Source organism: Peromyscus californicus, unplaced genomic scaffold (assembly GCF_007827085.1).
Source record: "Peromyscus californicus insignis strain IS unplaced genomic scaffold, ASM782708v3 Scaffold_8__1_contigs__length_139910024, whole genome shotgun sequence".
Taxonomy (NCBI): domain Eukaryota; kingdom Metazoa; phylum Chordata; class Mammalia; order Rodentia; family Cricetidae; genus Peromyscus; species Peromyscus californicus.
Genome location: NW_026294606.1, coordinates 63,575,667 through 63,590,601, shown reverse-complemented (window position 1 = coordinate 63,590,601; position 14,935 = coordinate 63,575,667). Strand labels below are relative to the sequence as shown.

Genomic DNA, 14,935 nt, shown 5'->3' with positions numbered 1-14,935 from the left:
CGCTATTAGGAGGTGTGTCCTTGTTGGAGTAGGTGTGGCCTTATTGGAGGAAGCGTGTCTCTGTGGGGGTGGGCTTTGAAGTCTCCTATACTCAAGCTACACCCAGTGATCGAGTCCACTTCCTGTTGCCTCTGAGTCAAGATGTAGGATTCATGGCTCCAGCGCGACATTGGCCTGAATGCCACCATGCTCCCCATTCTGATGACTGAACCTCTGAAGCTGTAAGTGAGCCACCTCAATTAAATGCTTTTATTTGTAAGAGTTGCTGTGGTCATGGTGTCTCTTCACAGCAATAAAAAAAACCAACTAAGACAGGTTCCAACCTCATGACATAAACACAACACTGATAATGTGTGGATTGCCATAAAGCATCAGTGAGTCCCTTTAGAGTTAAAGAAACACTAATTGAAAAAAATCACCTGAAAAAGAATATCTATATCTATATCTATATCTGTATCTCTCTCTCTCTCTCTCTCTCTCTCTATATATATATATATATATATATATATATATATATATATATATATATATATATATATAAACTACTGCCAAGGAGTCAATCTTAATGCCTCATTGGGTGTTTTCCTCAGACCCATCTGTAAGATGAAAAGCGACCTGCTATCTTATAGACACTTAACTTCTGAGTGTATTCAAAATCTGCATCCTGAGGGCACCAAAAAGTACAAACACTGGCTTAGGAGATGAGGAAAGCCCCTGCCAGGATGAGGTGAAGCGACCACCTGAGGGTTTTCATGAATAAGGGGAGCCAGGGAAAAGTCGACTCTGGAGGGTGTGGGATGGCATGGTCTTCCCAAAGGTGATCTTTCTTACCATGGATGCCGAGCGGCCTGCTCACATGTGTATCTTTTATTTGGGTCTTTCTCCATCAGATTCCGAATGAAGTCTTTTGCTGTTCAAAAAGAAAGCATAGGGAACAAGGTCACTTTGAGGGTTGAAATGCGATGACAGGATACCCTTGTGTTTTAAATATGTGTACCATTAAAAATGTGAGACCAGCTTCTCACCTTCGCTATTGTCCCTTGAGCCCAAAGGACACCAGTGTTTAGATAAAAGCAGAGGCATGGCTGGCACTCCAAGAGAGAGCCAGTGAATGAAAAGGTGACAGAGCCAGGCTGGGACCCTGACTTCCAGCTCGAAGTTCTTTTTTGATAGCTACTAATGATGCCTTTGGTCTAGAGAATAAAGGGAATAATCTTCATAGTCATACGCTCTTCAGTTCACCATTGCCTTAGAGACATGCTTTGGGGATGTCCCCTGAATGTGCTATAGATATTACTGGTTCTCCTAAACCCACTGAAGAGCTAGCTGCAAAGCCAACAGGTCGTGGGGGCAGGTGTGGCGGGACACCCCAGAGGAGCATCTGCATCGCACTTGAGCTGTTACTACTCAGTGAGTGAGATGTTACCAAGATGCAGCAAGATGTATCCTGGTGTGGTAGAGAGGGCTTGGTCACCACGGACAGGGCAAAGCTCAGAGTAGGACACTGAGACTGGGAGGGACAGGGGGCCATAGAACCCAAAGCTAATACTGTATGCCAGCTTGGAATCCGTTGCCCTACAGGGCACAGCGGCTTGCTGTCCACAGATCTGAACTTCTGGAAAAAGCCCCTGGTTTCTAAGCTCTGAAGTCCAGTATTCCCTGTGAGGTCTGTTTCAGCAACTTAAGATGGTTGAGGCTGGTTGAGGAAACAGGCAAGGGGCTCCCAATTAGGAGTAAATAACATAAATAATAAAAATGGTCCAGCTGTGTGAGCGGCTCAACAGAGAGTGCCATTCACCTCCCTTCTTCCTTCTACGGTTCTGCCCCTCTTCACCTGGGCTTGTTTTTGCTCTTTACCCTCTGGAAAGGATGATGAGCTTCTCTGGGAGGATTTCAGTGTGGTGTACTGTGGTTCAAACATGAGCTCCAGACAATAAAATCATGACCTCAGCCAAGAAACCTCCATCACACAAACCATGACTGCTCAATGCAAGAATGTCTTGCTGAGGATATGTGACTTCACAAATACAATCTTGTCATAAAAGGTGGGCTTCGGGAAAATGGAGGTTTCAGATCCCAGTTCTGCTCTGTATTGATTCCATAAACTAGGCCAGGTTATTTTACCCCCTGGGGCTTCAGCCTCATCACCAGTCACACATGGATAATATACATACACATCTAGTGGGTCATCCTGAGGACTGGGTGAGTTAGCGAATGTCTACAACTTCTAGCACTCAGCACCTAGTTGGTATTCATCAAATCCTAGATGATAATATTTCATTTCTAGAGCACCCATATCAGGGAAAGGTAGATGAGCAAGTTTGCATCCCTTGGCCAGGGTTATATATCTCAAGCCTGTTCTCCAAGTCAACCCCAAAGACGTAGCTCATAAAGCTTTCTCAGGGGTAACCATAGACTGAATGTTGGTGTACAACACAATTCCTTTGTTGAGATCCTAATTCCCGTGATGAAGGCCTCTGAAGTAGCCCTTTGGGAGGTGATCAAGACATGCAGGCAGGGCTCTCAGGAAAGACATCAGTGTTCTCATGAAAGAGACCCAGAAAACCTTGTCCTACCCCCATTTGTGTGCAAACACACCAAGAAGACAACTGCCTATGAATTAGGAAGTAACCGGTGTTACTTCCTCCTTCAGAATTGTGCAAAATAAATGTTTGGTATTTAAGCCACACAGACTGTGGTATTGTGTTGCAGAAACCCCAGTAGAAGACAGAAGCCTCAGGACCAGTCTGAGCCCCAGAGTCCTTGGGCTTACTATGTTAGGTCATCTGGATGTAAATGCCATGAGAGACCCACCAGAGTCGGAGATGTCATCCCAGTAGGGGGAATCAAACTCATATTCTGCCTTGAGGATCTGTTCAAACAGCTTCGAGTCATTTTCATCGTAAAAAGGAGGGTAGCCACAGAGCCTGCAAGACAAGAGGGAGTAAGATTTGAGTGCATGCACAGCCACTGTGCTGGATTTATACTTTGCCTGGAAGGAAGACACATGATCTGTTCATCAAATTAAGGGACCCCTCACTCAGTGAGCTGAAGTCCAGTCTCAGTGAAGGAAGCACACCCTCTATACATGAACATGACACAAGTGAAAATGTGACTCCCTAAGCAGCAAAAAGGTTAACTCCATCACGACCAGAGGCAAATGCACACATTCATAATTCCACCATATCTTTCTTTTATGTCTTTATTAGTGTGTATATAGGATGTGTAGGATGTGTTTGTCAGGGCACACATTGCCACAGTGAGTGAGTGTGGTAGTTAGAGGACACTTTGGTGTCGCTTCTTGCCTGCCAGCTTTCTATGGTTTCTGGGGATTGAAGTAAGGTCACCAGGCTTGCACAGCAAACACTTCTATTCACTGAGCTACCCTGCCACCCCATAATATTTTACATGGCATTAATTAGAATCCCATGAACTCTAGAAAATCACCATGCAATCTCCCATGTGTGAATATTATTTATCATATCATAACACTGTCCCCAACTAACAGGCTGGTAAAAGGAACAAATAAAATGCATACTTGACCGTCTTTCTGGACCCTTCGGGTTCATTCTATTTAGGAACTTGCTAAGGAAGAAAAGGGAATTTTACAGCCTGGATATCAAGTTGCTAGGACTCATCCTGGCCTGTGCGTTATTGCTCCACCAAGGAAGAATCAGAAGAGGATCGGAAATGCTGCCAGTTTTCTCCATTATAAGCAACAGACATCCACAGGAGGCAGCTCAAGTTACCACACTGTAGAATCACAACACCCCAGCCAAGGTGCCATTGGACCACTCCAAAGACAACTTCTCAACGGCCCAATTAGGATGTTGCTAGAAACAAGTTAGAACTCTGGAGAGACCAAAGGGTCATCTGGCCACCATGGGAAGAGCAGACATGTCAATTAGATTCAACCACCACAAGTCAGTCAATGACACTGTGGATTCTAGGGCTGGGCATGTAGCATATACAGAGGTAGAACATATGCTTAGCAACTGAGAGAGTAATAAATAAAATAAACATAAATTAAAATAAGAAAGTCATGGTTTCTCTTTCCAGTTCTGCCCTCAATTTCAATGTCACCTTTACTGCTAGTAGGCCACTAATGTATTCCAGGGATCAAAATTTCATCTAATATATAGGTGGTCAGAGTAGAAAATTCCATGTATATATTGGTTTTAAGCTATATGATTCTGTGATACCTCTCCTGTGGTTTTTTTCAATCAGCTAAAATACTTAGGAAAAGACCACAACATGCCTGGGGCCCACGTAGGGCTGGGTTGGAGGGACCATGTAACCGGAAAGGGTGGGGTCAAGGCAGTAAGTGACCCCAGGGCAGAAGACGTTAGTGCTTGACTCTAGAAGCCCAAGAACAAACTTCTATGTTGCTGATCTGGCTCCTGGGGCCAGAATGTGGCAGCCACAGTGGGAGGCCTGACCCCAAACTGAGGCCTGACCCCAAGCCAAGCCCCGATCTTCCCACAGAGTTCGATATTGTTCCAAACATAGCAACAGCCTAGAGAGCAGTTTAATGAGAACAAATGAACAGGCATCCACAGACGGTAGGTCTGTAGGGATTTGCTGTTGGTTCCTAATAAACACAATCAAGGTCCAGGCATCTCTCATTTGTCCCGCCTCCAGGGGCACAGTCGTGGCTGGCTGCAGAAAGAGTAGGTGATGACAGTGGTCAAGGCCAGGAGACACTCTGTGGGCAGCGAGGATTCTATGTCATCTAACTCACCAGCGTGGTTTAGAGGCTGAATGATGCCTGGAAAATGTCATTTGTAAAGATCTGCTGTGGTGGGCAAAATGAAACAGCCAGTGCTTCGGAAACCACCAAGCGCATACTTCACTACCCAAGGAAACCCTGGGGCCGCCGAGAGAGGGATATGTAAATTTTGCCCATAATGAGGATTTGGGCAAAATAAAATGCGTGCATTAGGGAAAGCCAACAGAGCAAAATGTTAGTTTGTCTTGGAAAAAAACCCCACATGTTAGATATGTGAGCTCTTTGTTTGTTAACAGCTGAGTGTGTTTTGCTTTATGGTTTGGCTTTCTTCTCGAGGGAAAAATGTTAAAAATTTTCAAGAAGGATTTCTTCTTGTGCCAATTTTCTTAATGTATATTCCGATTTCTTTTCATCTAAGCTCTCTCTCCCCCTTTTCTCTTTTTACACAGAGGACTGTGCGTGCAGGTGTTCTGAGGACCAGAGAGAAGGAATTCAATCTATCTGGGGGCCTGAGTTAAAATTAAGAAAGAGATGATTGGGGACGCGGCTCAGTGAGTACAGTGCTTGCCGTGGAAGTGTGATGGCCTGAGTTTGAACCCCCAGAACTCACATAAAATTCGGACAAGCAGCCTGCCTGCCTGTATCCCAGCACTCCTGTGGAGAACTGCCAGAGGCTCGATGGCTGTCACTCCTCCCAGATGTCTCCCATCAGGCCTTTCAGAGCTGCTCTACCTTGTCCCTGGACACTGGCCTGTGTAGACATGTGAATGAAGATGGGCAGCTTTATCGACTTCAGTGGGGTGCCGGTGGATGAGGACCACAGTAGGGCTGCTGAAGGAGCAGGGGGAATCAAAGATAGGGGGTCTACTGCCCTGGGCTTCTCTAATTTGGCTCTTGGGTTTGTGCTCCTGGAAGGAAGGCTGTTTCTCTCCTCCTGAGGACAGATGCTATTAGGTTCTTGCCCCAACCTTGGCAACCCATGCTTCTCTCCCCTCATCTCTCTATGTCTAGGGGTGTTTATAGCCCAGTAGCAACCAAGTCCAGAATTATAAGCATCACAGGATTTATGTGGTCTTATCACACCACCCCTGAATATAGTCCTCATATCATCTCCATTTTACTTATTTATTTATTTACTTGGAACTGAGGATCGAACCCAGCCTTGCGCTTGCTAGGCAAGCACTCTACCACTGAGCTAAATCCCCAACCCCTTATCTCCATTTTAAAGCAAACTGATCAACAGTACCCAAGGTCAGGACTCAAGCTTAAGCCCTCTGACTCCAGGTCTATGTTCTTTACTCTAGGGCTCAATTGATAAAGGAGATAAAGGAGAAGACTTGAGAAGCGAACCTCTCTCTTCAGCCTTTGAACTCTGTGTAGGTGAGCTTGCCTGTACCTACCCAACACCTTCACCTGGAAGGAGAACTCCAGAATGTGACTCTACCTTTTCAATCCATGTCATTCATGGGGTGTGTTCATCAAGATGCTTCAGGCTAGTTTCCAACATAGGAACACTTACTGTATCTGGGCCAATGTAATGTTGTACACTTTGTCTGGGCTCCCCCTTGCTCAGCTCTCCCAGACCCTTGGAAACTAGCTGGAGTGAAAGATTCAGACCTGATCGCTCTCTCTGGCAGGTACTCCATCACATTCATCTGCTGCAGTTGGCAGGGTTCCACCATGTCATATCCTCCCTGGGCACAGCTCTGACCTGTTCATATGCACCTATGGCAGGACCTCATCCTTGCTTCTGGATTGTCAGGGTCTGGGCCAGGATCTACCTGGAGGGTGTTCTAAGTAGATACCCAGGCATACACATATGCGTGCAAGAAGGGGCTGCCTTGTTGACTGCTGAGCCCCATGGCTGAGCTCAGAAGCAGAGATAAAGGCTCAGGATACAGGAGCATTCACTGGTGCCCTATCCCAGAAGAACTAGGGAGATCCCAAAATACCAACCAACTTGACACTTCCTGTATACTCCACTTTCAGGAGGCAGTGGAACAGCAATACTCCAAGCTATTCAGACATTCTGGAAGAACCTAGTGCACAAGCCCACCTCGCAGGGCAAATGGTCTATCTTTGTGGAGAAAATAAGGTATGGTTTGGGTTTTCCAAATGGCACTCCTGGCCATAGATCCATACTGCTAAGGTAGTATTCCATGGAGAAGGATGTTAATATAAATGGATGTGAAAATCAGCAATGAATGGCCAGTGGGTGATCTGGCAGGGTGAAGTTTTTCTTGGAAACTGAAATGCTACAATAACCTAAAAGCTCCTGTCAAGATGCCCGTGAGTTCCATGTGGTCATTACCCTTCATTAAGTTATGTTCTTTGGACTGTCTACCCTTGGTCATGGATCTACAAACCTGGAAAAAAAAGATTGTTTGCCACAAGGATGCCCCAGTTATGACCAGTAGCTAATTCTTTATTCTTTTGTTTCCACAATCCACCCGTGTTTTTGCCTACCTCTTGTGGTCACTGTTGTTCCACATACCTTTTGATACCAAAGACAGGAAGCTATCAAGAGGACAGGAAGAAGTAGGGATCGGGAGTGGTGGGGGACAAGTACCAGCAGGCCTGACAGCAGAGAGTGACGTAACATTTTTAATGTACTTTACATTCTTGTGGTGAGTACACTTTATGTGAGAGCCTCTCTCTTAGTATTTAAGGGAATAATACAGTTTTGTTGACTGTTGCTTTTTGGGTATGACAGCGTCTCCCTGTTGTGACTTGAATTTGAAATGTCCCCCAGAGTCTCATGTGCTTGAACAGTTGGTTCCCAGCTGGTGGCATCATTTTGCAAAGTTCTGGCATCCTTTATGGGACACAGCTTCATTGAGGGAAATGGTCCCCTGGGGTTGGGCCTTAAAGTTTTGTAGTCTAGCCCCATTTCCTCTGTGTTTTTTGCTTCCTGATTGCAATATAATATGACTACCTACTCACTCCCCTGTCGCCAATACCACCTCCAAATTGTAAGCCCAAATAAACCATTTTTTTAAAAATTGCTTCTTGTCAGTTCTTTGGCCATAGCAACAAGAAGAGTGATTAATATAGCCCCCTACAGGCTCGTATGTCGAAGGCTTGTCCCTAAGATGGTGGCTCAGTTGACAGGTGGGTGGATCCTTAGGGTGTTTACTTCATCATCGGGCTCATCGACTGAGGAGTTCATAGCTGAATGGGTAACTAGGAGGTGGTCACAGGAAGCAGGTCACTGGGGGCAACTTTCAAGGAACATCCTGTCTCCAGTCTGTCCTTATTTCCACTTCTGCTCCCCATTTCCTGTGAATGTTTCCAGAAGATTGCTTGGCCTCCCCCAGCATTCACATGTGTGGAGAGGGTACTAGAATTCAATAGGGACCTGAATAATGAACAGAGAGGCTGTGGGCTGGGCAAGAAGAATAGTAAGCAGGGTTTATCTCACTGAATGTGCCAGTAGGTCTTCAACAAGAGCAAAAACGATCCCTCTTCGTCGAAGTATTCTGCATTTGCTGTGAGCATTGGCTGACCTCCTTTTCTTTCCTGCTGACCCATAGAGAACACAGGCTGTGGACACCGCTATCCCCAGGCTCCCTCTCCTGTACCACTTCTACCTTTCCTCAGCACAGGCTCCTCTGGGGTCAGGAGACACCAGACTATTGGTCAGGCAGTCCTCTGGCCATCACCAAATGCTCACTGAGTATCAACTATCCTCAGGTATGGAACAAGGCAGCCAGAGCACCTACGGATATGGTATTACACTATGGTTGGGGACAGGGGAACAGACGGTCAACATTAAACTCATCATAAAGATGAAGCTTTTATAAAAGCGAGACAGGAAAGGTTAATTTAGAGCTGGTCTAGAGAAGCTACATTTTAACCTTAATCTAGAATATTTTTTTCCCGACCGCATTCTCTGTGCTGGGAATGACTTGCTAGGTTACAAAGCTCTAGGTATGTGGTCATTGTTTGGTGATGTCTGTCCTGTCCCCAACCCCCAATACCCTGCAAGGTGCTGCATCTCTCTTTTGTGCTCATCCAGCTTCCCAGGCCCCTCTGTACAGCTCATGTGCTGGTTTGTATCTGTGATTCATCACCTCTGTGTTAGACTCTGTGCTCCCCAAAGCTCCCCAAAACCCCCCAAAGGTAGCAATCATTTCACACTCAGTTTTGCAATCCTATATAGCCTAGCACAAACCTCAGCAAAGGCTTGTTGGATGAATGGGTCCTTAAATGCCTTCACCTTTCACAGACTACCTTCTTATCCTGCTCAATCCTCTCTACACATTTTCCACTAAGAGCCAGCTCAAATCTCAGCTCTTTTTTTGGGTCTTCTCAAGAAATTTGGAAAAATTATGTTTTGTCATTGTGGCTATAATGTTTAAAATTTTCACCTTGCTGATAAGTTCCTAGAGGATAGATTCTATGTCCTAAATGCTATTTCTTTAGGGTTTGGAGAAAGGGTCCCACTATGGCTTTGAACTCATGATCCTCCAGCCTCATTCTCCTCAGTGCTGTGATTATAGTTGTGTGCCATTGCGACTGCTCTTTGGTGTCCTTTGTTAATACTCAACGTGACTTAAGGAGTATTTCTTGATTGTTCTCTGATAAACAGAAAATGCTTTATTTGAAACACTTACGCTTATATGTACATGGGCAGGTATGTGCATCTGTGCATGTTGTAACAGCGCACACTTTAATAGATGGAAGAAATCAGTTGCACTAGGGTATAGGCCAATGGTAGAATACTTGCATATACCATGAATGAATCCTTGGGCTTGATCTTAGCACCCCAACCCTAAATAGGGTCGAACATTTTAAAATGAATATTTACTCCAAAAAAAAGACAATTTCAACCATATTTTCCTCAAGTACAGTAATTTTTCACTTGTTTCATTTTTGCAGTAAAACATCCTAATGACCAACAGAATCTGCTATAAATGACATTCTCCAAGGCAACGAGAATGAACATGGGGAACCTTCAACAGATATCACCTGAGTTCCTATTCGCAGTGCCTGACAAAATCCTCCCTGCATCCATTTCCCTTTCTACCATCAGGAACTAACGATCCCACTGACCATAGAACTCACATGTCGAAGGTACTCCTCCTAGCTTGAGGCCTTGAGTCAAAAGCTTAAAGAAGTGGATGTCACAGTCACAGAATTTTATCCTGGGGTCCAGAACTCATTATTCCTCTCCAGGACACTGGAAACTGAGTCCTAGAGAGAAGATAGTCTCAAGGCCACAGCTAGTGACAGATCTGAGCATGTGTGTGAGGATTTGGACTAGAAGAAAAAAGGCCATTTGGATCTAGTTCTACAGAGAAATATGGAGCAATGGCATTGTGCACAATGCTCAGACAGCAATAAATGAGACATAGCTGAGTCTTGCTTTCTGGAGTCCCCCACTTGAGTCTCACTTAAATGAGACAAACAGAACACTTAGTTTCCTATAACAAGTGAACTAATCATGGAGAGTATGTCTTTTAGAAGTTAGTAATAATAGCCACAGTCTACTGATCATTTACCAAGTGTCAGGCATTGGGTTACACATTGGAAACTTTCTCAGTGCACCGTGATAGAAGTAACCTAAGGAAGGACGGGTTCATCTCAGCTCCTGGTCTGAGAGTCCAGTTCAGCATGGTGGGGAAGACACAGCAATAGGAACGCCAGGTGGGTGGTTACATTGTATCTACAGTCAGGAAGCATAGAGATGTTGTGCGTGCTCAGTTGACTTCTTCCTGTTTAGGCAGCTCGGAGGTCCAGCCCACAGAATGGTGTTACTTCCACTTAGGGCGAGTCCTTCCTTCTCAGTTAACCTTCTCTAAACCTACTGTCACAGATGAGATTCCGGAGGTGATTCCAATCTAACCAAGTGCACAATGAAGATCAATGCTTATCTTACACATATTGCCTTCTTGGGTGGATATTTAAGGAGAAAAGGCTTTCAATCCTCAGTTTCCAGATGAGGAAGATAAATGCATGAATTTATGAATAATGGCAGAAAGGGAATTTTATTTAACTCTTTCTGTAAGCCCTTCTGAGTCAAATCATATTAACCTTTGGGTATCTGGTAATAAATGTCACTGTAAAAATGGGGACATACCAATATGTCCTCTTTCTTAATCTGCCCCTGAAGTCAGTGTCATGATTTTTGTGTGTGATAGGTTTGGAAACAGAACTAGAGATGAGGCCACATGACTGGCCAAAGAGTCTGTAGTTATGAAGTTAATGACTCATTGGTCTTCATCTGCCTTTCTTCAGGATAGATGAAGGGAGATGGCTAGGGACATTATCAGCCTATTTGTGGGTGAGCAGGATTATAGAGAAATGACCCTCTCTCTATCTTGATTCAAATTCTGATATAATTATGTCAGATCGTCTGAGTTCAGTTCAGTGCTCCTCTGAAGAACTGCAAAGCATCACAAAGAAGAACAAGTCTCCTCGACAAGACCTCATGGACTCTGATGGAACGAGGCAGAAGTTCTGGGATGCCTTTTGGACAGTGTATTGGGGAACAGCGTGATATATACAGTCAACTTTTTAAGTGCATGTGAATGTGTTTCTGAAGGGCTGGAACTTACTTTGAATATTTTACATAAAATACCACACCAACAACTGAATGACAACCCAGACCTCCCTGCTTTAGTCTAACCAGAGTGGAAAGGCTCTGAGGGGAAGGAAATTATTTTCCAAGGAAGGGTTCATGCTATTCTATAAGTGCAGAGCCCAACTTTGCCGCTGGAGTGATTGTACCGTATGATGCTGTAGCTTAGGGGCATGTATATATACAGCTAGGTTCCAGGGAGGTGCTACTGAGAGGGGTGGGTCCTTTTGGAGGTAGAACCTGGTGGGAGGTCTTTAGATCCTGCCCTTGTGATGAGTTCATGGGAACCCAGTCTCCTTTTCTCCCTTTTGCTCTCTGGCCATGAGATGAGTGGTTTATCTCACCATGTGACCAGAGGTCCAAAGCAGTGGATCCATTTGACACTGGGAGCCTCAGAATCGGAGCCATCAGGGAATATCACACAAGAGAGGGCAGAAAGACCATGAGAGCTCGAGGACAGGAAGAGCTTTGTGCAGTGCTGTCTTGGGACATTGTATGGCCATTACACTCTGGATTCGTAGCAGCTGTAGTTCCCTGTACAAGACCAAGCCAGTCAAAATTCCTGCATGGAAGTGGGGTCTTGGAAGCTGTCAGCAGTTAATGGCTGCCGGGACAGGGGGAGTCATCTTTCTTCGGCAGTGTGGCCACTGGTAAGTCGCCCACACTCCACGGGACAGCCCATAGTGATGCACGTATGGGCGGCACTAATTGGACTCCGTGGTTTATTTTCTTTTAGAAATGGAAGAGGACATGAAGTGAGTAGGGGGATGGACTGAGGAGTCATCCAGACATAGATATAATCAGAATATTTTGTATCCATGCATACAGATCTCAAAGAAAGAATAAAAAATCTTATCAAAAAATGACTGAAACCACAAACTCCCCTATGTATCTGCAAACCAGATAAGCCACATAAGGCCAGCTCAGGCTCAGTGTGCCTCTGAAAAACTATAGCAGCATCAACCACGTCTGAGCATCCTTTGGACTCTGAGTCCTGTTAGTGCACAGAGACGACTGCTTGTCTTTCTGTCTTGACCGACCAACCCTTGGCAGACATTCAAGAAGCTTTATTGAATGGATGTGGGGGCAGGCATTAAGGAATATGGGTTTCATTCATCTTACTCTGGATATAATAGGTTTTCCAAACAATTAAATGAAACAAAGCCTTTTAGAAGGCAAATAAATCTTTTGTACTTATTCCCAGTGCCCATTGGTGAGCAGAAAGGGGTTGAACATATTATCTGGTTTTAGACCAGAAGGGGAATGAGGCTTGAATCATGACAATATGCAACCCAGTTCTGTAAGCATGTGTTTGAGCATGTGCATTCCTCATGTCTTCTTCCTCATATACTGAGAAAAGAGCAGGCGGGAGAAAGCAGGAAAGGCTCTCATCATACGGCCACGTGCAGGGACTCTGGCATGTGCTCCTGATGAGAACACACTGGTAAATGTCCTCTTGTCATCCCCTGGGGTTTGAATAATGATTGGGAAATTGAGAATGGGTAAGCAGATCAGGGAAAGATTTGGGGCAGAAAGGAAAAGGGAAAAGGATGCACACTCCTTAAGGTCCTGCAAAGCTGGAACTGAAGACCAGGGCTTGCGGAAGAGAGGAAGAGGAAGAGGAGGAGAGGAAGAACAAACGTTATGAGCATCTTAATCCATCTGGTTTCAACTTTTTTAATCTTACATTAGTCACATGGCTACCATCTTGAGGAAGTCAGAAGAATTAGCAAAATTGCCTGGAGACTCCTCTAAAGAGGCCCAACACAATTCACGCTAGCTGTGAAATGGGCACAATATGGACAAAGAGGAGTGAGGAGAGCTCCCATGGCCAGGAACACTGGGTTAGGGACTGTGGTGCAACTTTTGACAATGAAAATTAGTTCTCACAAGAAATATTCTTCAGATCCAAGTACCGAGAGGTGCAGACAATTCAGTGTGGAAGTGATTAACTTCCAGTGCCAACCAAAGGATGCTGCAGCCTGGGAAGAATTCCAAACTAGAGTTGTGCATCTAGATGGGCTGGATTTTTCCTGCTATTCTGGCTCCCTTCCTCCTTCCTCCATTTCTTCCTCCTCTCCTCTCCTCCCCTCTCCTTTCTTTCCTGACTGTCTCCTAGTCTCGCCCTGCCCCCACTCTCTACTCCTTCTACTTCTGATGATAGGCAGACAGGCATCCATGCAGATCAGCAGTCCCATCTGGGGGATGTGTGGGGTTCTGCCTCCCACGGCCCACGGGCTCTTGATGTACATCCCACTATGTCCTGAAGCCACTCCAAGCTCTCACAATGCACTTTGTGGCTGACTCGGATGCAGTTCTAGTCTCCTACCACATGGCCAAGAGACAAGAATCTGTGTTATTTGGAGTTGTATCACAAATTCCCACATCCCTCCACCAGCATTTTGCTGATGTGATCGTGTGAGCTGATGTCTCTCCCTCTCCCACCTCTACGACACTACCCTCAGTCACAAACACTGCTTAGCACTTGCCACCCTGTCACCTCATAGCAGAATGACATTTTCCTCTCTGTGTACTGGTTTTATTCATTTCTCCCTGAATGAACCACCCCTTTCCTGCTTCTATATGTCCCCAAATAAATGTTTCAAAATGCAAGGAGACCTCTTTTGACTCTTCTGAGTGTTTAGTATTGTGCTAAAGGAATTAATTCAGTGGTCAAATTTCATTTTGTTTTGTATATGTACACATGCATGGTACAGTTTTATGTGGGTTCATGTGTGAGGGAAGGTGTGTAGGCATGCATGCATGTGTGTGTGTGTGTGTGTGTGTGTGTGTGTGTGTGTGTGTGTGTGTGTGTGAGAGAGAGAGAGAGAGAGAGAGAGAGAGAGAGAGAGAGAGAGAGAGAGAGAGAGAGAGAGAGTATGTGTGTATTTTCAGGGGACCTAATTCAGGTCTATAGCTCCCTCAGCCTACAGAGTATATTCTTCTTCAAGTTTTGGATCTCTATAGGTGGAAGCTAGCTCAACTTTTTAAAACTGTGTTTTAAATTATGTTCCTAATTGAATGATATGTCTTTTCTCAAACATAGGAAGTTCCCTCCCTTTTAGCAAGGATGGGATAGAGTGGGGTGAAGTTGAGAAAGGACCTCAGGATGTAGCTGAGGCTGACCTCAAGTCTGTAATCCTCCTACCTCGGCCTCCCAAGTCCTGGAATAACTGGCATATGCCACCATGCTCCTCTATCAGATTGTCAAAAACTGAACCTTGAGGGATAAACTATCAACCTATGTGGTGAGGTTGGACATCCTATTTAAAGACAGTGCCTAGAATAGCTCTTTCCTGGCAAATTTCTATCTAGTTTCAATGCCAGGTGGCTGTCACCTACCCTGTGAAACAGCCTCAGGCCTTTCCTGGCTCAGTCCCGGGATCCACTGCAGCACTGGCCTCCCACCTCATGACAGCCAGCAAGACTAGAGAGCAATTTATGTGTTTGCTGTCTGTTGCTGCCAGCAGGCAGCAAGTGCCTCCAAGGCCAGGGCAGGAATAGAGCCATCTCTGCACCCCATCATATTGCCTGACATGTTTTAGGCTCAATAAATGTTAGTAAATCGAATGCCTGTCAATCCTCTGCCCTCCATTCTCCAGGCTAAATATGCCAAGTCATTT

The 14,935-nt window shown here is 45.2% G+C and overlaps 1 protein-coding gene across 3 annotated transcripts in view; it reads right to left on the bottom strand.

The window, feature by feature from the left end:
• Camk1d (calcium/calmodulin dependent protein kinase ID) overlaps positions 1-14,935 on the bottom strand; it is a 419,461-nt gene that overhangs the window by 18,077 nt on the left and 386,449 nt on the right. For all 3 annotated transcript variants that reach the window (XM_052727099.1, XM_052727100.1, XM_052727098.1), the window contains exons 7-8: positions 2,815-2,927; positions 832-910 (exon numbers count right to left, since the gene is read on the bottom strand). In XM_052727099.1, the coding sequence (XP_052583059.1) occupies positions 832-910; positions 2,815-2,927 (192 nt within the window). The remainder of the gene's footprint in view (positions 1-831; positions 911-2,814; positions 2,928-14,935) is intronic.